Source organism: Periophthalmus magnuspinnatus, chromosome 21 (assembly GCF_009829125.3).
Source record: "Periophthalmus magnuspinnatus isolate fPerMag1 chromosome 21, fPerMag1.2.pri, whole genome shotgun sequence".
Lineage (NCBI taxonomy): Eukaryota > Metazoa > Chordata > Actinopteri > Gobiiformes > Gobiidae > Periophthalmus > Periophthalmus magnuspinnatus.
The window spans coordinates 18,734,543-18,760,183 of NC_047146.1; the positions used below are offsets into that span (position 1 = coordinate 18,734,543).

The window sequence follows — 25,641 nt, forward strand, 5'->3', positions numbered from 1 at the left end:
CATGATTGATTTCCTAATAAGAACAGTATTTTATAAAAACTACAGCTACAAACTAAAATACTGTTTTTTCCTTACACTTTCTCCCCTGTACTTCAGAATAGAGCAAAGTGAGGCGATTTTCTCCTGCTGGACTGGCAGAGCGCTGCACTCTCCATATTCGTTTCTTTCATAAGAATTTGATGTACACATAGTCAAAGTGACCATACCCTGTAAGCACAATTCAATCAATTATGTATCCTAAATATGTATAAAATGATGTATAATTTCCATGATTTCCTAATACCTGTGAGTATAGTAGCAGTGTGCCCCTCCGGGTACTGAAGGTTTTGGGGAGAGTAGACTCTGGTCTTGTGAACACACAGTCACTGGTGGACAGTCGCAGCACAGGGCCATGTGCCTTCCAAAGGTGGTAATCCTGTATTTAGATTACAGTTTAGAACTATATTTACATTTATATTTATAAATGCGTTAACACATTTATAATCTGCAAAAACACTTAGTACTTAAATACTATAGTACTAATATAAAAACAATTATATCATGACAATCATTATAAAAACTTTGCTCATCTTGAATTGAAGGGTTATGACTTGCTCTATTCACACCAAATAAGTCGGCATGTTGCACATATTGTACCAGGAAAAATAAATCATAAAAAAAAACCCATTTTCCATGGAGATAGATAAGTTTTATTCCATAATGTGGGACATTTTAGCCAAAGGAATATTTCAATGCAAAACAAGCAGGAGCAGGCCCTACTCCAGGCCAGATAAAAGTCAGGTTTGTAGAGATGCAAGCCCACTCAGAGCAAGGACGCATGTTTTTTCTAAGTTCTTCAGTGCATTAAACAACCAAAATTATTTTTTGGCTAAAAAGTGGCTTTTGTGGCTTTAATGTTGTGACTAATAAAGTAAAATAATTATAAATCAGTGTCTCAGTTATACCTCTGATGTGAAACATACATCTACTCGTCCATTTTGCTTCCCCTCACATGGGACAAACTGACCACACCCTCGACTTAGCACTGACAGTGGCAAATCCATCATATCTCATATTCTCTGCCAGAAACAACTGCAAATCTGTAACATGAAGCATAACATTATATAACACACCAAAACACATGCTTTAATTGATGAGTTTTTTAGCCTACCTGACAGCAGCTACTTCTTAGTGTGTTTGGACTTAATCCCTGTTGCTAGACTTGTTTAAGGTGGTACTGTGTGTTCCTGTTACCGTGGCTGCAGCACACACACATACACTACCCCCCCCCCCCCACACACACACACACACACACACACACACCCTGCTGCTATATAGAGCAACATAAACTACAGAGACAACCTAAATTATGTTCACCTGCTCTGACCAACAACTGCACCTTAAATTTACATTAATATGTACGTCTTTGTCTATGTATTTCCTTTTTCTATCTTTCCTTTTCTTTCCTCCCTTTTATTCAATTTAAAATCTTTGTTTTATTTTTGTTTGTTCATTCTTATTCTCCTTTTCTTATTTGTATTTGTATTTTCAAGGAGACCTTGAAAACACTATGAAAGATTATAATTTTCACATTATTTCAAGACCCATACTAAAAAATATATGAATAGCACATTCCTGCCATACCATCTCTGGGCCATGCTCCTGCAGGTAACACACAAACATAAAATTCTCACCAACATACAAATAGGTCGGAAGCAGTTGGATTACTTTGTACAATCAAAATTAACCTGGTTTTCCTTTACTTACAGTTAATTTTATTTTACAGGGATGAAATACGAGCATTAATCAAAGTTGTATTTAGCTCTAGATCCGTTCCAATGTAAAGTTTGTTACATTGGTTCCAGCAGATTCGCGAAGCAGCAGGTTTATTCAAAGTAAAAGACTATTCTTAACTGTAACCTGATAGTATCCTACCTAATGCGTAGACTGTTGATGATGATAAAAACGGAGAAAAGTTGTTTCAAATAGAGATAAAGATGTTTTATTTTCAGATTTGTTTTACTAAAATGTACCAAGCTTTTATTTTGAAACTGTGGATACGTTGATTCGTACCTGTTTCCTGTCTCCTATCTCCTGGTGTTGAGCTCTTTATTTTGAAGCGCAGACGGGGCAGTCACAGGGGGACAGGAGAGTCACTGCGCAGGTTTGTTTTGTCCTTTTTTCTATATTATAAAAATCAACACTTATACATTAATACTAGGCCTATTTGTGAGAGGAAGCTAGACTTTAAAACAACTATTTGACGTAGCTCTTGACATCTGTAATTGCCAACTCAGGCACGTAGCTATAAAAGCTTCTTTTATGCATAAACTCGAACAATGAGCTGTCTAACATAATAACATGCATTATATTCTAGATGGGTGAGTATTCATAGTTCATGTCGCTGTATTTAAGAGCCGTAACAAGTTGCTTCCGCTTTTCCTTTACGGGAAATCACCATGCGCCAATACTCATCAGTAAGTTATGTACAGTGTGTGTTTTCCTTCCAGACATGTCTGTGTTCCAGCACTGCTCCGTGCTCTTTGAGCTCAAGGGTTTGCCTTTCAAAGACAAGAAGAAGATCAAGCTCGCAGTGACTGATAATGGAGGGAATATGGCGTTTGTGGCCAGTAAACAGGTGAGCTATCACTCCATTCAGGTTAACACAACAGGAACTCACTTGTATTATTACATTCTGACCAAACTTGAAATTCAATTCAAAGTTGTAAACAGTATAAGATAGATAGATAGATAGATAGATAGATAGATAGATAGATAGATAGATAGATAGATAGATAGATAGATAGATGATTGATTGATAAAGTTGTAAACAGTATAATTTAAATGCACATTGATTGACAGCATCGCCTCCATCCACCCCCACCATTGATAGTACTGTATATGGCCTTTTGGCATCATATAATGCAGGTCTTCACCTAGTCTCTTCTCTCCAGTGCTCTCTGGTAGTGGCCAGTGGTGTGTCCAGTCTAAGTCCCAGCAGAGTTCGTAACATTGTGAAGTACCAGATCCCTGTGGTTGGAGTGGAGTATGTGCACCGCTGCCTGGAGGCGAACTGTCGACTGCCAGTGGAGGATTTCAAGTTGGGCATTTCACTTCCTGTTAAAAATAAAGGTCTGGTGTGTTATATGTTAGTGTTCAAGTTTTACAATCACTTATTATACAGTATAATAATATGAATGCAATAGTTCAGAGTGCAGATACTTTCTGTTTTGTAGCACCTGCCTGTAGAAGGAATGTCTTAGACCAGTGGTTCTTAAAGTGTGGAGCATTGTAGAGGGTACAACCATAATAGACCATAATGAACGCTATGACCTATATGTTAAAAAGATGGAAAAATTGACTAGCATAATATTGTAAGATAAGAGAACCTTTTATGTGTGCCACATAAGTTTGCGAACAGCAGTAGAATAGAAATATGCAATAAAAAATCCAGATGACTAACTATTAAAAATAGGCTTAAATCTCAACAATATAACTTTAATACAGTTAAGATACCAAAAGCGATCACTGTGCAACTAAAGTAAAACTATAGGGCTATAAAAAAAAAAGAACATTAGAAGGTGTGTGAATTCAACTAAAACCGAGCAGTGTTTTATTTTTAAAATATTAGGGGGTTGAAAAGTTTAGCTTTACACCTGAGTACATTTTTTGAGGTTTAACTACTCTGCATTTATAGATTGGTATGTTTGTTCATGAGGTGTGCATAAGGTTTTCTCAAGAGCTGATGACTAAGGCAGTGTTGAGGAATGTGCCAAACGTGGTAGATTTCAGTCTGTTTGATCATTCCGTGTTAAACTGATTTAATTTCTTTTAGGCAACTGGTCTCAGAGTAAAGATACTGCACCCAATTCCCAGGCCATACCTCTGCAGCCTGTATCGCAGAGAGTGAAGTCTCCCATGGGCAGAACAAGTGTCGTACAGTACAAACATAGGTTGGGATATATACTTTATTAAGCATTATTACACAATTCAATGTCCAAATATTTTAAACAAATTCAGCATGATACTTCCAATACATTCACAGAGAATACACTGAAATGGACCATGGTCTGCCCAAATTTCCTAAGAATTTTCAAGTGGCCAAATACTCAGTCTTTCAAAAGGTACTAAAACCATGTTTGATTCTGCTTAAATATGGAATTCACTTTAGGTATAATTTGTTTTAATTTTTCTGTAGCCTAACAGTCAGTGTTGGTGTTTGCTGGAGCTGCAGAGTGCTAAAAGAAAGACAGGGAGGCAGTATCGTGTTGTCAAGTACTGGAAGGAGGACATTCAATCCAAGGTAATTTAATGGTGACAAAAGTATCATATTAAATGTTAATAGTCTCACGAGGAAGAGTAAAAGCGAAAGCCTGAATAGACATTGTGTTTAGGAAAGTGATGGATAATCACTGACGCAATAAACAAAAACATGACTAAACTGGCCACACCCATGACTGGACAGGTGACAAAAATGAATCAATATTGATATTTTTTGGACTATCTTGATTACTACATTATATATTATTATACTACAGTATCATTTCAATCCAGTAATTGAAATTAGTTGAGATAAAATATAAAATGGTAATTCTATGGTGGTTGAAGTGTGTTGCCTAAGGACAGAACAACAGAATATATATACTTACATACTTGATATTCAAATTCTGCTTAACTTCAAAACAATATTCAGGATAATATCACTGTTTGGATGCCTAGCTGTGCCCATGTCTACGTAAATACATGTGTTTTTACAGGGAGTGGCTGTGAGGGACCATATGGCGTTTCTGTCCAAGTCAGAAGAGGCAGTAGCGATGTTCCAGGACCTCACAGACTCCATGAAGACTGATGGTCTGAAGCAACAGAGAGATGTTCCTCCTCAAGTCTCTGAGATTGGATCTGCTCCACTACAGCAGGTTCGTTACAACCCTTACAACCATCAAGCAGTGTTTTCCACAGGCTTCTACCAAGACTGTGGCAGCACAGTCAATCCCCAATTGAATTATTTTACTATTTTTGGAGTAAGGTTAAGAAAACTCCTGCACACTGTCTCAGTCTTGGTTCACTGCCCCATTAAAAGTAATCGACCAATCACAACAGTGAAAAAACATACATTTACAATTAGACTCGAATGTACCTGCAAAATTGTGCATAATTCACGTTACACCAGTCTTTTGTGAGTTAAACGCATGGACAGTGACTAGAAAAATATAAAGATTATTATCACATTAAAAAGGTAACAATTGTATACCATAAATCTGACATTTTTTAGCAAAATAAGTGGCCCCTGTTTTTGGCGTAAGAAAATGACTGATTAAAGGAATATTACATGTCGTTGCTTTCATATGTTTATATTAATAAATCAAGCAAAAGGTATAATTTGTTCTCCTTGAGTATGGGGACAAAAACTGAGGGAAATAAATCCTCCATCCAGAACCACGGCCATTATTTAAAATACCGGTAGGTCAGTTTTGTACACTTAGGGTCATCATCTGTCTATAACTGTGAGTTACTTTTATGAAGAGGTTTTGTACAAGCTATTTCATCCCAAAATATAGACAATGAAACATCTATCCTGACCAAGCTCAAGGTCTGGAGCACTGCAATGTACTCGACCATAGCTTGGGAGACACACAGAGGAAAAATAAATACTTGGTGACTACAGCGATTGGAGTTGGCAGAAATATTAATTTCAAAATGATTCCAAACAATAAAGTTAACCTCTGTTGTACATGAATATACAGCTGAGTTTGTTAATATATTGCGGTGTGTTCCTGCAGCTGCTACTGGAGGAGAAGCTGAACATGGGGGCACTGTCTCCAGAGGTGGGGCTGTTTGTGGAGCTGCTGTGGCAGGAGGCTCTGGGCTGCATCAATCTGACGCTCATCACTCCAGTTCACAAGATCAGTCTGAATGATGTATGAAATTTCCATTGTTTATAGTCATTAAAGGGACATATTCTGCAAAATTCCCTTTAATAAGTCTTTAACCATGCTTTACTGTTGTCCCTTTATTGTCAGTTGTAATTGATTCATGCCTGTTTGAGTAATCCTGTATTGTCCTGTTTTGCTTAGAAAACTTCACCTGCTCGCTATGTCTGTATACATAAACATTGACTAAGCCAGTGTTATCATAAAAGTGGATGACTTTCCCAGCATTTCCAACCATTCTCAGTTTTGTTCATTAAAAAAATCACAATTGACTTTGTGTGCGCAGGTGACCAGGGCAGAAGGACTCTTACTGCAGGTTCAAAGAAAAATAACTGATCATAAAATGGAGGAAGCGCTCTCCCTCTGGTCTGAATACTATACTCTTCTCCCCACACGATTTCCCGTCAGTCCAAACATGTCTGAGGTCTCTAAGCAGTTTGACCTTTGCCAGGTAACTGTTATAATCTGGTCATTAATCCTTATGCAATAATATATCAATGCCTTAGAGTGTGTAATTCTAAAACCTTGTGTTCTTGCTTTTTATAGTTAATTAGAGACATTTTGAACGTCAGTGAAATGACATTAGGAAGTGCAATACCGTCAAGCGTAGGTAAATACCGGGCGCTGAGATGTGGTATTGAAGCAGTTCCCCCTGATAGCTTAGAGTTTGAAGCTGTGACTTCTCTGCTTCAAACCAGGTAGAAAATATAATAATAATAATAATAATAGTATTATTATTATTATCTACTATAATATACTCAAAGTACAGTAAAAGTATAAATAATTCTTGCACATTCTTCGTGTTGATTCCAGTAAAATACAAGTTCATCAGATTTATCAAGTGATCAGAGCACCGGAGCTCCAAAATTTTAAGAGTGAACTTGGAAACATCCAACCTCTGCTGCATTCATCCAGTCCTCACAACTTTGTAGGAATCCTTTCTCGGTAAGACTAGTCCCACTTTTAAATAAAAATAAGATGTCTGTGGATTTGTGTGTTTATATAAATTAAAAAAATATATATATTTGAATCAATTGATTTGCTGAAATGTGCTTTTACAGTGGCCTCCTTATGCCTCATGTTGCCGTGGACCAGCATGGCATACAAAGAACTGATGCTGGTAACCTTGGCAGTGGTATCTATTTCACTGACAATATAAAGTTAGTAATTCAAAATCTTTCTCACATGACATACATTATTAAAAAAAATCTTCTGTAATCATCTGTTCTTTGGTTTACAGAACTACTCTGAAATATTCCCAGTGCAGTTCTACAGACGGATCCCGGTTGATGTTGGTTTGTGACGTAGCGTTGGGGTGGTGCAAGGACCTCCTCGAGAAAGATCTAACTCTGACCCAGGCTCCCGAGGATTATGACAGTGTGCACGGGGTCCAAAACAAACCTGGTGTTCAGTCCGAATTCACGGTATCAGTTTATGTTATTATAGTGGTGTTTAGACATATAGGTCATTCAAAATTATAGTTGTGTCTATTGTGCTAATGTTGTCCACATACTAAACAAACAAATTTTAAAGCAAATGATACAACGTAGTACTAGTAATGCTTTGATTTTAAAACTTGTTAAAAATGAGTATCTGGTTTTGGTATTGATTAGTATCTTGTTATTAATCAGGTTTGATTGGCAGCGTTGCTAAGCACCCTCCCTCTGCTAAACCAGTGGTGTGGGCGGGAAGGGGTGTTACCGTCAGCTTCACTCCAGATTGGCGCTTGGGTTGCTTTGTTACTCACAATCGGAATTCCAAATATAACGCGCCTCTATAACTGCTAGCCTTGATGAGCTTCATTTGACTGGAGCCGAATATTATAGATGACATCACACTCAAAGTCCACTTCTTTATACAATCTATGCTTCAAACACTTAGTAACTATGGGCATTAGGTGGGTAATACTGTTGATTATGCAACTAGCACGAGAGATGATGATGAATTCAGGTACAAATTTCCCCATGGTCTTTGGATGATGGGGGACAAACAGATCCCAGAAAAAAGACAAAATGACTTATATGTTTTGTTTGTTTCTTAGGATGATGAATACGTGGTGTACAGTGCTGATCAGGTGAAACTTAAGTATGTGGTGAGGTTCAGCATGGAGGGTGATGAGCTGAAAAACTTTACTCCAGAGATTGATGTATCAGAGGAACCAAGTCTGCTCTCTCCTGAACAAGGTATACTCTTTTCTTCGGCAAACTTTAAGTATTTTGTTGTTTCATGAAGAGTTACTTTATTTGATTATAGGGCCAGGCACAGTTGAGGATGGCATCGGTGACATAAAAAATCCATTAGAAAATGTCACTGCTGGACTTCTGAATAGTTCTGGACAACAGATACCACTGCAGGCTGTTCATGTCAAATGTAAACTTATGGACCTGCTGGCTCAGGTATAACAATTGCTGCATTTGGACTTTTGCCATAATGTAATTAACAACAACAACATAACTTTAAATGTTTAATTTTCTATGTCAAATATAGGTCATCATCTTTCAGAAATACACTAATCAGAGCGCCGTGCCTATAGAGGCCAAGTATGTTTTTCCACTGGATGACTCAGCGGCAGTATCTGGATTTGAAGCATTCATTAATGGCAAACATGTAGTGGGACAAGTAAGTTAAATGTAATAAACAGTAACTGCCTGGGTTAGGGTTAAGGATAGGGTTAGGGTTTGGGATAGGGGTTAGGGATTAGAGGTTAAGGATTAGGGATTACTTTGAGGGCATTATAGTCCAGTCTACTTGAAATAAAGGGATGGATCAGTTTTTTGTAAGAGGCGTGAAATGTTTTTTTTTTCCAGTGATAAAATACAAACCTACTATTAGGCATGTATGACGATCCATATGATACCTACTTATTGAGTTACTGAAAGAGGAATATATTGGAGTTTCAGTTTAGAATTTTTAAGAAAGTACATTGGACATCTTATTCTGGCAAGACTGAAGTGTAATAAATATAATATAGGACGGGTAGTAGGATGCTTGAACTGAAAATGTAAAATCGGAGAATTAATGGGCATGATGAGAGAGAACAAAAAGTTCATTGGTAGACGACACTAACATATGCCTTAAAAATAGACACGTAATCATAATTTGTCATGTCCTTTGTTTTTGCTGTAGGTGAAAGAGAAGGAAACTGCTCGAAGACAATACAAGCAGGCCATTGAGAAAGGCCATGGAGCCTACCTAATGGACCAGGATGCCCCTGTGGGTTGATTCTTACAATAATTCATCAAAGGTTATAACAAGTCACTTTAAACAGTTGATTTTTCTGTTTATATAGGACGTGTTTACCATAAGTGTGGGCAATCTCCCTCCTGGTGCCACTGTCCTGATTAAAGTGACCTTTGTGTCTGAGCTCATTGTTAAAGATGGGAGTGTCTTCTTCTCACTGCCCAGCAGTGTTGCTCCATGGCAGGAGACTGCAGCACTCAACCAGACCACCCAGGTCTAAGTCACTTTTAATCAAAATGGAATACATTTCAAGTTATTGCCATAACGTGGTAATGCAGTGTTTATTTAATTTTTATCTTAATTTGCCCAGGTGACATTAGAAAAAGTCTGTGTCACTGATGAAGGAGCTAATGCAAGGTGAAATTTCATGGTTTAAGCTAAATTGTGTATTATAATTTAATATTATTATATTAAATGTAATCATATTATATTAAATCATTTTCTCCTTAGAGAATTCAATCTTGACATGTCAGTCGAAATGCCTCATGAAATTACTGAAGTAAAATGTACCACTCATAAAGTCAAAATGAAGGTAGGACATTCTAGAGCTAACTCGTATAACTTTACTCGTTTACTAATTTCTCAGGTCAAATTTCACTAATATTTGCATATTTTCAGAAAACTGACTGTAAGGCGGTGGTGAGTGTGCTGCCTGGAGAAGTTATGGGACCAGAAGGTTTTCAGCTCCTGGTCACTCTGACTGAGGTCCATGTGCCGAGGATGTGGGTCGAGAAACATCCCAGCAAAGACAGCCAGGTTTCAGTTATTCTAACTATCTCTACAACAACAAAAACACGTGCAATGCAATATTGTTGAATAATGCAGTGATGATGATGCCTTATTTGGGTTAACTTCACACCTGGTAATAGCACTGTCACAGAATGGAAATAGCATGATAACTGACACAATATGGCATAGAAACATTTTTATTTTCATTAAATTTCCTTACTCCACCTTGACCTGCCACCTTATTGTGGTGGGGGAGTTTGTGTACCCGAACAATCCTAGAAACTGTTACCTGGGGCATTATGTCCCTGGTAGGGTCTCCCATGGCAAACAGGTCCTAGGTGTCAGGTCAGACTAAGAGCAGTTCCCAATACTCCTATGACGAGAAATATATCAAGGACCGTGACGTCGCCCGGTATGGCGCAGCTGGGCCCCACCCTGGAGCCAGGCCTGGAATGCGAGCGCCTGGTGGCCGGGCCTTTGACCACGCCTGAAAGGACGACGTGGGTCTGACCTTCTGTGGGCTCACCACCCACAGAGGGTCTCACAAGGGTCAGGTGCATAGAGGACTGGGCAGCGGTTGAGGACGGGTGTCTCAGCGACTCGGTACAAAAACACACAGCATCTGGCAATACCGACATGGAATGTCACCTCGCTGTTCACGAGTGAGGGAAGAATGGAGCGTGGGATTGACAGGTGGATCAGTGCAGCGTCTGCAGTGATATGGTCACTGTATCGGACCAGTGTGGTAAAGAAGGAGCTGAGTCGAAAGGCAAAGCTCTCAATTTACCGGTCAGTCCTACCCTCACCTATGGTCATGAGCTTTGGGTAATGACCGAAAGAACAAGATTGCGGATGCAAGCCGTTGTAATGAGTTTCCTCCACAGGGGGGCTGGGCGCTCCCTTAGAGATAGGGTGAGGAGCTCAGTCAAACGGGAGGAGCTCAGAGTAGAGCCGCTGCTCCTCCACGTCGAGAGGAACCAGCTGAGGTGGCTTGGGCATCTATTCCATATACCTCCTGGACCGGGCCTTCCCCGCAGGACACGCTGGAGGGACTACATCTCTCAGCTGGCCTGGCAACGCCTCAGGATCTGGAGGAAGTGGGTATGGAGAGGGAAGGCTTGGCCGCCCTGCTAAAACTGCTGCCTCCGCGATCCGGCCCCGGACAAAGCGGAAAATGAATGGATGGAAATTACCAATAAAATAATAATCATGTTTCCTGATAGCTTACAACCCTATATTTGGCTAAATCTATAATTTCCTTCCTGATGCATGGTGTATGTGGCATTTATTTTTGCTGTATTTTCCTACATTTTTACATTCACTGTTCTTACATTCATTGTTTGTGTTTTTTAAGGCTTGCATGCTGGTTTTCTACCCAAGATTTGAGGCCCCCTCCTGTAGAACCTCAGATGAAGTTGTGCTATTGTTGGATGCATCTCAGTCTATGAAGGGAGAGTCCTTGAACACAGCACGAATGCTTGCTCTGCAGATCCTAAACAATCTTGACCAAAATGTCCAACTTAATGTCATTTTCTTTGGCACGGGTACGTGCGCATGTAATTTCTCAATAGAGTTTTTTTTGTCTATACAAGCAATACTATATAATTAACTATTACATTACAAGTATTTCTGTTTTGTGTTTTCAATTAGATCACACAGAGGCTTTTCTGTCTGCCAGACCAGTTGTTGAAGCTCGCCAGGAAGCAAAAAAATTCATTAAGGTAACAAGTGTGTTTTTTACGACAGAGTATAAGGGTCCGTTAAAGAAAAATAAATTGTGCAGGCGCTATGAGAATAAAGTCGTAGCATTTCGACATTAAAGACGTAATTTTACGAGAATAAAGTAGTAATATTATGAGAATAAAATCGCAATTTTATGAGAATATAGGCTGCTGTGCATGAAGTACTTATACTGATGATAGTGTGGTGATGGTGGGCTAAAAGACACAGTATTTCATTGTGCGTAAACCCCAGTTGAAAGTTTATCTGAATAAAATGCTCCAAATTCTCCATAACGCATAACGCATTGGTCTACTCATTCACGAAGAGCAGCCCATATTCTCATAAAATTATGACTTTATTCTCGTAATATTACAACTTTATTCTCATAGTATTATGACTTCTCATAAAATTACAACTTTTTCAGGCTTCGACTTTATTCTCGTAAAATTATGTCTTTAATGTCAAAATGTTACGACTTTATGCTTGTAGCACCCGCATAATTTACGTTATTTAACTGACCGTTATACTCCCTCTTAGTTTTTATTGTAGGCATTAAATTAACAGTATTCTTTTAAAATGCTTACATAATTTGCCCTGTACAAGTTACACAAGAAATGCCTACCAACAAATTATGGTTAATTATAACGATGATATATATATATATATATATATATATATATATATATATATATATATATAAAGAGAGAGAGAGAGAGAGAGAGAGAGAGAGAGAGAGAGAGAGAGAGAGAGAGAGAGAGAGAGAGAGAGAGAGAGAGAGAGAGAGAGAGAGAGAGAGAGAGAGAGAGAGAGAGAGAGAGAGAGAGAGAGAGAGAGAGAGAGAGAGAGAGAGAGAGAGAGAGAGAGAGAGAGAGAGAGAGAGAGAGAGAGAGAGTTGACAGAGAGATGAGTGAGTTGACATCTACAGGCTTGTCTATTTATTCTGAAAATGCATATTAAAGGTAATATCTGCAATGATCATCATCTTTATGACAATGGTTACCTTTCCCCCAGCACTTCTCGTCAGTGGGGGGCAGCACTGAGCTGTGGAGGCCCTTGCGTGCCCTGAGTCTGCTGCCTCCCTCCAGTGGCACAAGGAACCTGCTTCTGCTGTCCGACGGTCACATCCAAAGCCCGGAGCTCACACTGCGGCTGATCCGGGAGAATAGCACGCACAGTCGGCTCTTCACCTGTGGACTGAGGTCTAGGCCATGATCATTTATAGTGGCAGTATAGTGTCTATAGTGCCAGCTGCTTGTTTTTATGGAGACATTTTATATTTCCTGGAAAGAACCACAATATTGCATTAAATTTACCGATAATTCATTTACATTTTGTATAGCCAAGTATCACAACCACTGACACTTCACAGGGCTGTATTGGAGGTTGGCTGTTCAACCTGTGCCAACCATGTTGTGGTTGTGCTCTGGGGCTAGACATTTCCCTCCTATTGTGTAACTGCTGTCTGTCAGCCAAGCGTATTAGAAAGTTCAAGAGTTGAAATTTTTATGACATTAGGACGTGAACAGTGCATTTTCTAGTATCTCTTAAAAACAATGTGTTCTTTTTCTCTTAATTTTCTAATTCTGTTTATTTGTAGCCAGTGTGGCTAATTTCTATCTTCAGTCCCTCGGCAGGTTGATGTCAAACAGTTGACAGGACAGGAAAAAGAACAGCAGCAATTACACAAAAGCAAATGTAACACACCAGCACACTCATTGTACACAAAGGTAGAACAGTTAATTTTAAATTAGAAGTTAAAACAACAACCCTTCACTATCAAAGTGTAATTTGTTGGAGACATATTTGTTAATGTCCATATCCAACTGTTCCAGTTTTAGGGATTATATGAGTCAATATATTTCTCATTTATGGGGCCAGTCTCTGGTCATGTAGTTCCTGATTTATGATTTAAAGAAATAAACATTTTGTGTATTTGACACTCTAGCCCAACAGCCAACCGGCACATGCTGAGGGCTCTGGCTCAGGCCGGAGGTGGAGCCTATGAATTCTTCGACACCAAATCCAAACATACCTGGTTAGAGAAAGTAAGACATATTTTCCATAGCTCCACCATATTGTAAGTTCTTGTTTTATCTGTTTACTTATTATTGCTCTGTTGCAGGTGACATCTCAGATCAAGCGTATGCTGGCACCAGGGGCACGGTCTGTGTCAGTGAAGTGGCAGCAGTTTAACCCAACAGCTCCCCCTCTTGTTCAAGCACCAAAACACCTCCATGCCCTGTTTAATGACTGTCACACTCTTGTCTTTGGCTTTGTGCCACACTGCACTCAGGTATTTGGAATTAAAATAAATATTACTCATTTAATTGCAGAAGTCTGAAATGTAAATATATTTACCCAGTTGATATTGTTTTGAGTGTGTTTTTTTTACAGGCCACACTTCTTGGTAACCTTGGTGGAGAGGAGATTAAAACTATGGTGTCCACAAGTGAGCTGCAGAAGACCAAGGGCACAGTAAGGCTAATGCATAAATAGAATAAATTAAACTTTGACTCACATCTTGGATCTGTTTCCTTAATGTTTGATGTTTTCTAACTATAGCTATAAGTTAAGTATTCTTTTAAAAGCCAATATTGGTGGTGTTGTAAGAGTTTATTATCACATACTCTTCTTTAATATGTAAAGTAAGCAAGAATTTGTTTTTATCAGATTATTACATCTGTTACAGTTTCTTCACAAACTTACTGCAAGAGCCATTATTAGGGATTTTGAAGATGGCAGCCTCGACTCTGATGCAGTTCTTCATGAGGTGTGTGTCTCTCTGTGTATCTGTTTAAACTATTGTAAGTATACATCTTGTGTGATTAGTTTGTCTCTTTTGTGTTTGTTTTTACATGTGTAATAGTAATAACACTGGATTGTGTTTACAGGAAAAGAAAGCTGAGCTCAAGTCATTTGTCATTGAGCTGAGCAAAGAGTTCTCCATCCTCTCTCAATTCACCAGCTTTGTGGCCATAGAGGAAAGGGTATGTCACCTTCACTATTGCACTGATATTGCATAATAATAATAATAATAATAATAATAATAATAATAATAATAACAACAAGTCATTATAATGTATTAGTCTTTCCCAGACGTTCAGAGTCACTTTACAATTCCTTGTATTAGTCATTCATTCCATATTTGATGGTGGTCAGCTACTAATTATAGCCACAGCTACCCTGGGGCAGGCTGGTGGTTGGAGAAGCTGAGGGGATGTCAATCATACACCATATCCATTCTTAGCAAGGTGGGTGAAGTGTCTTGCTTAAGGACACAACAACAGATTGCACTAGAAACACTGTCATCTGTTTGTGGCACCTGGCATACCCTGAAGCCTCCCCTTAAGTACAAACCCAGTCTAGCCCTACTTAGCTTCCCAGATCAAGCAAGATCAGGCTTTGACAAGGTGGTATGGACACAAATAATAATTTCTGTTTACACAAAAAGATTAAAAAGAATATGTCCATGCTCCTTGCATCTCTTAGCTTAAATCATGAGGTGATACAGCATTGTTCAGTAAGAGCCAATTACTAGAGTTTGTTAGATGTAGTTAAAAACATTGAATCAAATGACAATGAATGTGTACTGTAACCTATTGTAGGACTCAGAAGAAGAGAGAGGTTTCACAGACATCCCCAAACTAATTGCTGAGGAAGATGTGGACTTCTTGCCGTACATGTGCTGGGCTGAGGAAGAATCCACTTTGGTAATTGTGTTTAAAAAAACTTTTTCACCTCTATTAGCTGCTTGAAGCGATTAAACAATACATTTTTGTTTTTGGTTTATTTTCAGGAAATGGAAGCTGACGATTATCTGGTATCACACTGGAGTAGCTTATAATTAACACTTTATTACACTCTGCTCCCAGTACATTCCATACAGTCCCCCTCCTCATGTGTCCAACCGTAAAAACGCATTAGTTACTACTCATTTGCCCTCAGTGCATTTCCCCCTTTTAGCTTAGCTTCCACTTTTTTTATTTTGTATAGCACTCTTAAAACTTAGCACATTACATTGTCCCTTCCCCAGTATTTGTCTCAGTCTCTTTTGAAAATCTTCAGGTGCGGACGATTTCGAAGGCAAACTTTTGTAGCAGTATCTGTCAAACAGGATGATAAATGTGGTCAATAGAAGTGACTTGGCTATGGCTTCATCCACAGCATACTTTTTCAGATGTAATGTCTGAGCAGGTTCAGATTTTTCATTAGGCTTAGGGACCACTACCATTCCTGCACATCACTCTGCAAGTTATTCAATTGGCGCGCCCATTTTCTATAACTGCAGCTTTATTACACTCCATTGCTTACACATTCCCCCTCCTAATGTATTTTAACATAACCCTAACCCTAATCCCATCATAAACGCATGTGCTAATTAGTTCCTAACATTTTCCCTTAGTACAGTTATGATTATGAGGTATTGTGTAAAATAATTATTCAATTCAATTCATCTTTATTTTGGACTCATGGTCCATTTTTAAAAACAGACAGGGACAGTGACAATACAAACAATAAACATCTACATTTTAAAAAGAAAGCCATACCAGTGTCTCCACATCCTGGACTGATGATGAATTGCACTGAATCTTTTGCTTGTTAGTGACATTATTATTTCATTATTTGGCTTATTCAGTCTGCAGATAAAACTGTACATTAAAGTTCTTAGTACAGCTTGTTGAGTGTTCATCGCGGCCTCCTCAGGAACACCCGTATAGCATCATTATAAGCCACCTGCAGCCTTTGGAGACTGACTTTTTTGTAATGAGTCCAGAGTTGTGCAGTGTATAATGGTGTACAATATGATTTATTATCTGTACTATTATAGAATTGTGATATATGGCAAAAATTATGATAAATTGTATAAAATAAGACAAACACAATTGACTTACTTAAGACACTATAATTTGTGATTGTTCAACTTCATAATCAGTCTTTTCAGTTCAACAGTGTATGTTGGGTTTTGCTTTATTTTCAGGATTACGAAGAAGACTGTTCTTATCGTTCTGATTCAGAGGTATTGCATGAAAGAAATCATATTCAAATTGATTGCTTGAAAAGAATAATACATACAGAACCTTCATGTTACATGTTTTAATAATACTACATTTTTGTTCTTATTTTCATCCATTTAGTCTCTTTTGGACACAATTTTAGGTGAGCAGGAAGTTCAGGAAGAAGAGGAAGTAGAAGATGATTATAAAGAAGTAGAAGTAGAAGGTGGACTTTTTTCTTTCTGTTCCCCTACAAAAAAAAAAGAAGAAAAAGAAGGAGATGAAATTAAAGAAGACGTTGGAGGTTTCACAATCAGTGGTTTGTGGAGACAAAAATCAATTTCTACTATGCCCCCTCCACCTGCCAGTCACTCTGCTCTACTGAGACAGGGGCAAATGTCTAGATTGAGTGACTCTGCTGACCAAAAGACACAGACTCCGGCACCTCCTCATACCAGTGACTCTTTCCCAGACAGATCAACAGTGAATCTACACTTTGCCCCTAAGAGCAGGCTTACTTGTGTTCAGCAGTCAGCCCCACCACCTCCACCTGCCTTAGTCGAAGATTCAGTTCAAGGAGCCCCTGTGGAATTTCCTCTTGTCAGTTACTCATTGAAATCGATTGAGCCAATGCTTAAAAAACATGGCAGAGCAATTAGGAGCTGCTTGGATAGTGGTCATCAGCCACCCCATCTGAGTCTGTCTGAGTCTTCTGAGAACAGCCATACTTTTACCTCAGTTGAAGGTTTAGCTCCTGGTTTCTCGAGCCGACGACTTAGCCAACGACTTTGCCGACCATCTGGGACGGGTATAAATCTTGACAATGAGGTTTTAAGCTTGGATTTTGATCAGCAGCCACCCCCACCACCTCCCCCAGCCCAAGTCCAAAAAAACACCATTGCCCCTGGAGCACCCCCTCCGGCACCTCCTCATACCAGTCACCCATTCGGATCAGTTCTTGCCCCTTGGTCTTTTGGGAGCAGCCTTGCTTTTGGTCAACAGTCAGCCCCACCACCTCCCCCTGCCTTAGACGAAGATTCATTTGAATTTGTCCCTGTGGCATGTCAGGCTGTCAGGTACTCATTTAAATCATCTGAGCCAAGGGCTGAAAAAGTAGACAAAGGGGTTTTAAGGAGAAGCTTGGATTTTGGTCAGCAGCCACCCCCACCACCTCCCCCAGCCCAAGTCCAAAAACCCACCATTGCCCCAGGAGCACCCCCTCCGGCACCTCTTCCCAGGTACTCAATTCAAGACCAGTCAGTTGTCTGGCTGGCTGGGCCTTATGAGAGCAGCCAGACTTTTACCTCAGTCGAAGATTCAGTCAAAGGAGATACTCAGACACTTCCTGTTACGAGGAGGGTTCGGACGGCAGCTCTTCTTGGTGCCTCACTTGGAAGGGAAGCCGAGGCATTGAAGCAACCAATACCTTACACTGCCAGCGCTCGTATGTCAAAATGGCAAATAATATTCAGTTTGCAGCACCCGGTAAGAAATTGTATATAAATATCTATTGAATGTACATGAATGACTGTCATAAATCTCTGCAAATACTCAAATGTGTGTTGCAGGAAGGTTACTGGGAACTAACAAAGCAACTCGGCAGACTACTGAACTGCAACATTTTCCACTTTGCCAGTGATTTCCTTAAAAGAAAGGGCATTGCCTCATTGGGTAAGCCTTACTCTTCCTATGGGTGAAGTCTCCATAATGCTTATTTACTTTTTGAGTTTATTTCTGTTTGTTTTTTGTGTTTTTTCTTGGTCCCCAGGTTTGAAGGCCCACATGGACATCCTGAAATTACTGGCGACTCTGCTGGTTTTGCAACTGATGAGGCTGGAAAACATTAAAGAAGGACAGATGCTGCGTACTCTCTTCTGCCTGGAGGACAGCATGTGCAGGTCAGTACATCTGCTAGATGTGATGTATGTTTAGCAGTGTATGCAATTTTAGTGACGCTTTAATGAGTTTTGCATTAATCACTTTACAGAAGATCAACCAAAAATAACAACACCTTTGCGTAGTCACAGGACAATTTTGTTTTATTTGATGCTCTCAGTAGTCAATCAATCAATCAATCAACATTTATTTGTAGAGCACTTTACAACACTCAAAGTGACCAAAGTGCTTCCCAGTAAAATCAAATTAAAACAAGTTAAAATCATACTAAAACAGTAAAATAGGAGAATAAAATAGAATAAAATACATTAATACAACAAAATATAAATAATGATAATGTGTCACAACATTACTAGGTGTTGAAGGCCAGTCTGAATAAATATGTTTTGAGCCTGGATTTAAAAAGACCAAAGTCAGTAATGGTGCGCACATCAGGGGGCAGTTTGTTCCAAAGTTTGGGCCCAGCAACAGAGAAAGCCCGATCACCCCACTGTTTGTATTTAGTTTTTGGAACTTCCAAAAGGAGTTGATTCGATGACCTCAAGGCCCGGTTTGAATTTCGGACCACCAACAGCTCAGCCAGGTAGGGCGGGGCGAGGCCATTAAGAACTTTAAAAACAAAAAGTAAAATTTTAAAATCAACTCTAAAAGTAACAGGAAGCCAATGGAGTGAATAAAGGACTGGGGTGATGTGTTGGCGTCTGGATGTGTTGGTTAAAAATCGTGCTGCAGCATTTTGCACAAGTTGGAGGCGACTCAGGGACGACTGAGAGACACCAACATAAAGTGAATTACAATAATCTATTCTAGAGCTGATAAAAGCATGAATCGTTTTCTCAAGGTCATTGCGGTTTAAAAATGGCTTAACTTTTGTTAAAAGACGTAGCTGAAAAAAGCTTGCTCTGACCACGCTGTCAATTTGTTTGTCAAATTTAAAAGCGTTGTCAAGAATGACCCCGAGATTTTTAACAGTTGGTCTGAGCCTTGAGGTCAGTGAGCCAAGATTTAAGGGGGCAGAATCACCAAACAAAATATATTCTGTTTTTTCTTCATTTAAATGCAGAAAATTTTGTCCTAACCACAGCTTGATATCTGCTATACATTTGAACAACGATTCAAGCGCGTTTCCTTGACATTATAGGTAAATATATTTGAATATCATCTGCGTAGCAGTGGAACGCAAGCTTGTACTTGGCTATAATTGACCCCAGGGGCAGCATATAGAGTGAAAACAGGACAGGCCCAAGAATGGAACCCTGGGGTACTCCACAAAACAGAGAAGCAGTGGAGGATGATAGTTCACCTATCTGTACTGAGAAGGTCCTATTGGTCAGGTATGAGGTGAACCACTCAAGTGCTGCACCGCGAATGCCAACATGGTGGTTTAGCCGGGACAGAAGGACTGAATGGTCCACTGTATCAAAAGCAGCTGTTAGATCTAGTTAGATCAGTAGTGGCCCTTAAAATAATTTATGTACATGGACTATGCTCTATCATGTTTAGAAGAAGCACGGTCATCTTTTGATCTCTCCTGTGTTCTAGACCTGACCATTGGGAGGCAGTAAACAAAGCGGTGAAGTGGGTTCGTTGGGCTGATCGACAGTACCCCTGCATCTACAGCCGCCTGGAGTTCGGTCTGAGCTGGGACTCCTCCACAAAACAGCTACTTGGGGCAGAAAGGATCCATCACTGTTCCCCTCTGATAGGGCTTAACCTGAACCCCTCACCATACGAAGGTCCTATAATGCAAAATTAGAGGAATACTTACTACTACTACTACTACTACTACTACTTCTGTGTTTTAAATTACATCACAAGATTCAATAAGCCAATATGGGGGGGCAGCTAAAAGTAAAATAAAGGTTTTGGTAAAAAAATGCTGATTTCTGTTGAACATTTGTGAAGAGAGTATATGGGGCTTGCAAATGTTTTTTAAGTGTAATATTGAGGTGGCCAATTATGAAATGGGGAGGAAAAATGTGTTTTGATTATATTCATTTGATCATATAATTTTTTGTGCCTGGATTGACATGGATAAGTTTGTTTCAGAGAGGAACTGATCAGAATTATATGAAGCTAATTCTAATGTTCAAATGGCATAATCTGATAACTGTCATATCTTCATTAAATATTAGCATCCTTATTGGTGTACTTATTGGTGTACTAGTGACACAAAAAATAATAGCATTTGTTGTCTTTTCTGTATAAGTAATGGAGTTTTTCAGCATTTCTATTGATGATTTCTTTATTAAATAATTATCCAATCAAAATATTCAGTTTGCCTGTACTTATGAATGATAATACGAAGAAATAAAGAAAAGAAAGAACAATCAAGTGTCCTTTAATCTTTTATAGTTCTTTGGGTAAAATGCTGAATGCAACTGAAAATCATCACTTCCTCCTAAATAAAACAAAACTCACTTTCATTCTTTAGCCACATACTTTTTATGCTCGACTCAGAATCAAAGTGCAATGGAGGAGGAAATTTATGTCAATGTTGAACAAGACATATCTTTCAAAACAGGATCCTTTACTGCTGAAAAAGGTAGACTATAAATCTTCATTATGTTTCATTAAAATGTTTCATAACCATATTTTGCATGAATATTTATCCCCAGTGACATGTCATCAAACTAAGGAGAAAAAACTTCGCTGTGCTATTGTTTTGTTGGGAATACTTTGCATGTTGCTGTTATGTGCCCTTATTGCTGTTGGAGCGCACCGTGAGTCAAAATTTACTTATTCAGAATATACTTTTATCATTATTTATCATTTAAATGTAAAGCCCCACTACCCAACTATAATTGTATGCTCTCAGAAAACTCAAGCATTATCTGTCTTTGTTGTGCTACTTCAAATAATATTGAATCACAAGCTACAAGTCAATAGTCACATGTTTTAAACATCTACCTTAACATGGATGAGTTGGATGAAAACATGAGGTCAGGCAATTTTCTGATTACAATAATACTTAACAGAACTCACATGAATGTCAGTGTCCTACTGATGAAACAATGAAACTATGATTATTTTTCTTACAGTTTTTATCAATTTATATATTTATTTATTTTTCAGACTGCTTCTCAATGTGGCTTTCAGCCTCAGATATGACCAAAATGAAAGTCCAGCTAACCATGGAGAGGGACCTTCTGAATGCCAGTCTCAGCATTAAAAAGCAGAACAGTGAGTGTGGGCACAATCAAAATAATGAATGTGGTTTATTGCTCAAATTTCCACCAAAACATTTACCAGGTGTTGTCTTGCCTCCTGATACTGAAACCTCCTTACCCAAAAGCCCCACTAAAATTCAGGAATTTGAATCTTTTCATTTTCACTTGCTAGTGCCATAACAGCGTAAAGTTGGGTGACAACCTGGTTTTATGTGTGGTCAGACTGGCTGCAATTTACGATTGTGATTATTTTTCAGAGGTTGTGTTGCAGTGTCCTCCAGGGTGGAGGATGTTTGAATGGAGTTGTTACCTCATCTCCAATGAATCCAAATCATGGAAACAAAGCCAAAAAGACTGCAGAAACAGAGGAACCCGTCTGGTGGCTGTAGATAGCACTGAGGAGCAAGTATAGAGCACAAAAATCAAAACAAAATTTGAATTGACAATACATTTTTTATTTAGTAAGGGACATTTTATTATCTGTTCATTGTTTCAGGCTTTTCTCTCTGGTCTCATTGAAGAACACACAATGCTGTGGATTGGTCTCGCTGACTCCATTAAAGAAGGGACCTGGAGATGGGTCAGTGGTGATCCTTTGACTTTAAGGTAAGGGGGTAAATAAATAGGCTATTCATAATAAAAGGGTAATTTAACTAATTTGACTGATGGGGGTATTTTGTCAACAATGTCCACTAGTGGGAGCAGTTATTCTTTTAAATTCAGTTCTTATTTGTAAAGAAATATTAACATGAACCAGGTAAAGTAATAATGGCTCCTTTTACTGCAGTCAATAACTTTCTATATGTTATACAAATGGACTGCTCTTAGTGTAAATGATACCTCTAAATTAACTATTTTTATCTTTTAGTTGATGTAGGAAATTGTGAAGTAAAAGCCAAACAGAAGTTACATAAGTTGCATTAAAAAAAACAAAAACAAACTTACACTTCACAACACTTCATACCATTCAGACATGTTAAGAAAAATCTGATCATTACATCTTCTAAATTAACAATAATACAATTTTGTGGTAGTTTCTGGCAAACCCAACAGCCTGATAACGGTGGTGGCATTTGGCAGTTTGGAGAGGAAGACTGCGCTCATATCACAACAGGAACCAACTCTGAAAACAACTGGAACGACTTGTCCTGTAAGACCAGTTTGAGGTGGATCTGTGAGACTGTCCTGGCAACAAAGTAGAGCAAATCATGTCTTAGTTGTAATTCAAAATGTCATGTATTAAATTGAAGGTGTTCCTGTGCTCATATCGACAAAAACTATATTTTCTCCATTTTGAGATGTGTTTGGTGATTCCTCCTCTGGACTCCCTTCTTGTTTCTCCTCTTGTCCCTCCTGTTGTCCCCTTTCTTGTTTCTAGTTTAGTTCCACCTCTTGTTCCTCCTGTTGCATGTAAAAGTCTGAAGCCGATATCTTGTGCCATGAATCCTCAACTTTTACTGTGTTGGCATCAATGTTTTTCTCATAATCTTCAATGATTTGGATATGTTTTTGACAAATGACCTTTGCCCTCTCAGTTGCTAGTTGAGTAAGTTTCTCCTTCAGGTAGTGACCGACTTGCTCTGCCAGAAGATGTTCATAGGCGACTTTATAGTAAGGAGGACAGCAAAGTTCTTTCTCAAACTTCCGATGCTTTCTTCGATAATACTGGACCTTAACAAAAACAGCCACGGTCCAGATCAAAAGCAAAACGCAAATTACTATCATCACATAATTCTGCAAAGCATAAACACAAAATATCAAATCAATATTAATGAGTAACAGTGGATTTCACCCCAGTGCCTCCGAAGTCACCAGAGATGACGCTGGTGAGGAAAGATTTGGTGCCCGTTTGTGCAGAAAACCTCCATCAACCATCAAAAAAACGTTATGAATTTGAAAACAAACTCACCCACATAGTTTCTTGTGTTTAAACTGTGTGGTATTCTATTGGTACACGCTTAAAGGAAGGAACTTTTTTACCGTATAAAGCGTATAAGTAGTGCAATTGATACATACCAGAGATTCAATTTTAAGCCCATTTTCGATATCTTTTTCTTCATCCGTGAGTTGATTCTTTTCTTTGCAAGGCACCCCGATGTGATTGGAGTCAGATTTTGTCTTCACACAAAAATACCAGTCTCCATACAACAGAACTGCACTTAACCAAATGGCACCAACAGACATGAACTGCAAAAAAACTTGACAAAGGAAACTCAAAAAGTTTGAGCAGCATTTTGTCTTGGAAATGTCACATATTCTTCTCTGATTACAAGACTTGATGTAGAACAAAATCCAGGTCAGAATCACAGGAGATACTATCATGTAAAGTACTTCATTACATTGTATGTCAGATGTACACGAGCACTTAAAATCCATGTCAAAAATGTATTGTAAGATGAAGAACAGTATAATGAGCAGACAAGTGCTCGCAGCTTTTGCTAAATCCTTTAAAAATTTTACTACAAAATCACGTCCAAAATGCTTCATGGTGACTTCTTTCAAAATCTCTTAAGTTTGAATTGGAATCGTGGTAATGAGTATTGTAAGTAGCATTTTCTGCCCTTTTGTATGGACTGACCACTGACCACAGGCTGCAGACATTTCAAAAATACCAGTGTGAGATACAACTTCTCCATTTGCCTGTGACGATCTCATGGTGCAAACAAACCACAAACTTGATTTAAATAAAACATATGCTTTTCAGTTATTTAGTATTAAACTATAGTATATGTAGATCAGTATTTTGCATTTTGTCCATTTTGAATTGCAACATTGATCTAAAATGGCTTGATAAGAGAAACAGGTGGATTGACCTACTGTTCAAAACTGCAGAACTGATAGGGCCCGGTTCTTCATAATGACTTTTCACCAGCAAGCAACAGATTTTACGTAATATGTTTCCTTTAACTATGGTTGTGAACTCTCTCTGTAAGGACCCTTAAATTATATTATATATTTTTTAAAAATGTTACTGGAACCTATACCTGTAACCTTAACTCTAAACCCTACCGTACTTTAATTATACTCGGAATTACTAATCGCCTTTTTGTGAATTCCTGATATCATATAATTACAAGTTTGTGGCTCTGTGGGATGTGGCTAAAGGTAGCATAAACACAAACCTTTTTCTGGTTTATTATAAGCTTTTTCTGCATTTATTTCATTTCTCTGAGCCTCTACACCATGCTTAAACATCTCTTTATGTAATGAATTGGGTTTGGCTCATGTCAGAGCCATTATTCACTGGAAATATTATATTTCTGATCGTTATATGCGAGTGTCATGCATCAGTAAACATGAAACAGCTGTTTTGTAGCACATATCAGTTCAATATATAAAGTTGGCATCACTGGAAATACAGTGGTTTATCACAAGATGAAGGCTGTTTGGTGAGAGATTATTATTTTATGCTTATATTTGCTTTTTTCCATCTGAGTTTGCATTCTCTCTTGTCCAATCATCATTTAAAGTGTGGGAGACTGGAAGTGGAAAAATATTTGCATCACATGCCAACTCAATGTGGTGTCTGCTTCAGCTCTTGTTCCCTTTTCATATAATATTTGATTTTACAGTAGCATTCATAAGAATCTAAAGAAATGGCACATTTTGCCTTTGCCTTGTTCATAAGACAAATACACATTTTATTGATAATTATTTTTAACATTAAAAGCTGTTTTGAATACATGGATTTAAACATTGCTGGACCTACAAAAGAACTTGCGAGTGTGACTTCAATGGCACCACAGTGTATATTTATATTTGCTGTGTTATTACACCTCAAAGGTTGACAAAACTACATAACTTATGTGTCGCCTAATCAGACTCTACATAATTCCCCAGAATTCCACATAACGACATTGAGCACCTCGCCCTTGTGAATATTTAAGGTTTATTCAAAACAGTACTAGAGAGGTGTTCTCTAGTAACACAATCAAATTACACACACTTCATGGCAATGTTTACTTTTGGGGTTGTGTAGAA

At 38.5% G+C, this 25,641-nt stretch overlaps 2 protein-coding genes across 2 annotated transcripts; both read left to right on the plus strand.

Annotated features, from left to right (window-relative positions):
- The first annotated feature begins 2,075 nt into the window (after positions 1 to 2,075).
- parp4 (poly (ADP-ribose) polymerase family, member 4) lies at positions 2,076 to 20,795 on the plus strand. Its single transcript, XM_033986454.2, has 36 exons — positions 2,076 to 2,143; positions 2,490 to 2,617; positions 2,934 to 3,111; positions 3,815 to 3,932; positions 4,025 to 4,103; positions 4,178 to 4,282; positions 4,737 to 4,895; positions 5,760 to 5,897; positions 6,196 to 6,360; positions 6,456 to 6,607; positions 6,723 to 6,854; positions 6,971 to 7,069; positions 7,150 to 7,333; positions 7,951 to 8,092; positions 8,163 to 8,305; positions 8,397 to 8,528; positions 9,036 to 9,122; positions 9,199 to 9,363; positions 9,460 to 9,506; positions 9,600 to 9,681; positions 9,768 to 9,905; positions 11,233 to 11,422; positions 11,529 to 11,599; positions 12,612 to 12,799; positions 13,546 to 13,645; positions 13,723 to 13,893; positions 13,995 to 14,075; positions 14,290 to 14,370; positions 14,492 to 14,587; positions 15,206 to 15,310; positions 15,397 to 15,420; positions 16,579 to 16,617; positions 16,736 to 18,079; positions 18,163 to 18,265; positions 18,363 to 18,492; positions 20,033 to 20,795. Exons 2-36 carry the CDS (start codon positions 2,492 to 2,494, stop codon positions 20,244 to 20,246), a joined length of 5,508 nt encoding a protein of 1,835 aa, XP_033842345.1. The 5' UTR covers positions 2,076 to 2,143; positions 2,490 to 2,491; the 3' UTR covers positions 20,247 to 20,795.
- Positions 20,796 to 21,946: 1,151 nt separating this feature from the next.
- LOC129457299 (C-type lectin domain family 4 member E-like) lies at positions 21,947 to 22,899 on the plus strand. The gene is made up of 3 exons (XM_055230667.1): positions 21,947 to 22,066; positions 22,157 to 22,266; positions 22,695 to 22,899. Exons 1-3 carry the CDS (start codon positions 21,950 to 21,952, stop codon positions 22,858 to 22,860), a joined length of 393 nt encoding a protein of 130 aa, XP_055086642.1. The 5' UTR covers positions 21,947 to 21,949; the 3' UTR covers positions 22,861 to 22,899.
- Positions 22,900 to 25,641: the final 2,742 nt, after the last annotated feature.

Excerpts from the sequence above, each read along its gene's own strand:
- parp4 (XM_033986454.2), top strand. The coding sequence starts at position 2,492 with ATGTCTGTGTTCCAGCACTGCTCCGTGCTCTTTGAGCTCAAGGGTTTG. Across the intron at positions 6,608-6,722 it reads ACTTCTCTGCTTCAAACCAG|TAAAATACAAGTTCATCAGA; the intron begins GTAGAAAATATA and ends TGTTGATTCCAG. Across the intron at positions 8,529-9,035 it reads GCAAACATGTAGTGGGACAA|GTGAAAGAGAAGGAAACTGC; the intron begins GTAAGTTAAATG and ends TTTTTGCTGTAG.
- LOC129457299 (XM_055230667.1), top strand. The coding sequence starts at position 21,950 with ATGTTTGAATGGAGTTGTTACCTCATCTCCAATGAATCCAAATCATGG. Across the intron at positions 22,067-22,156 it reads TAGATAGCACTGAGGAGCAA|GCTTTTCTCTCTGGTCTCAT; the intron begins GTATAGAGCACA and ends TCATTGTTTCAG. Across the intron at positions 22,267-22,694 it reads GGTGATCCTTTGACTTTAAG|TTTCTGGCAAACCCAACAGC; the intron begins GTAAGGGGGTAA and ends ATTTTGTGGTAG.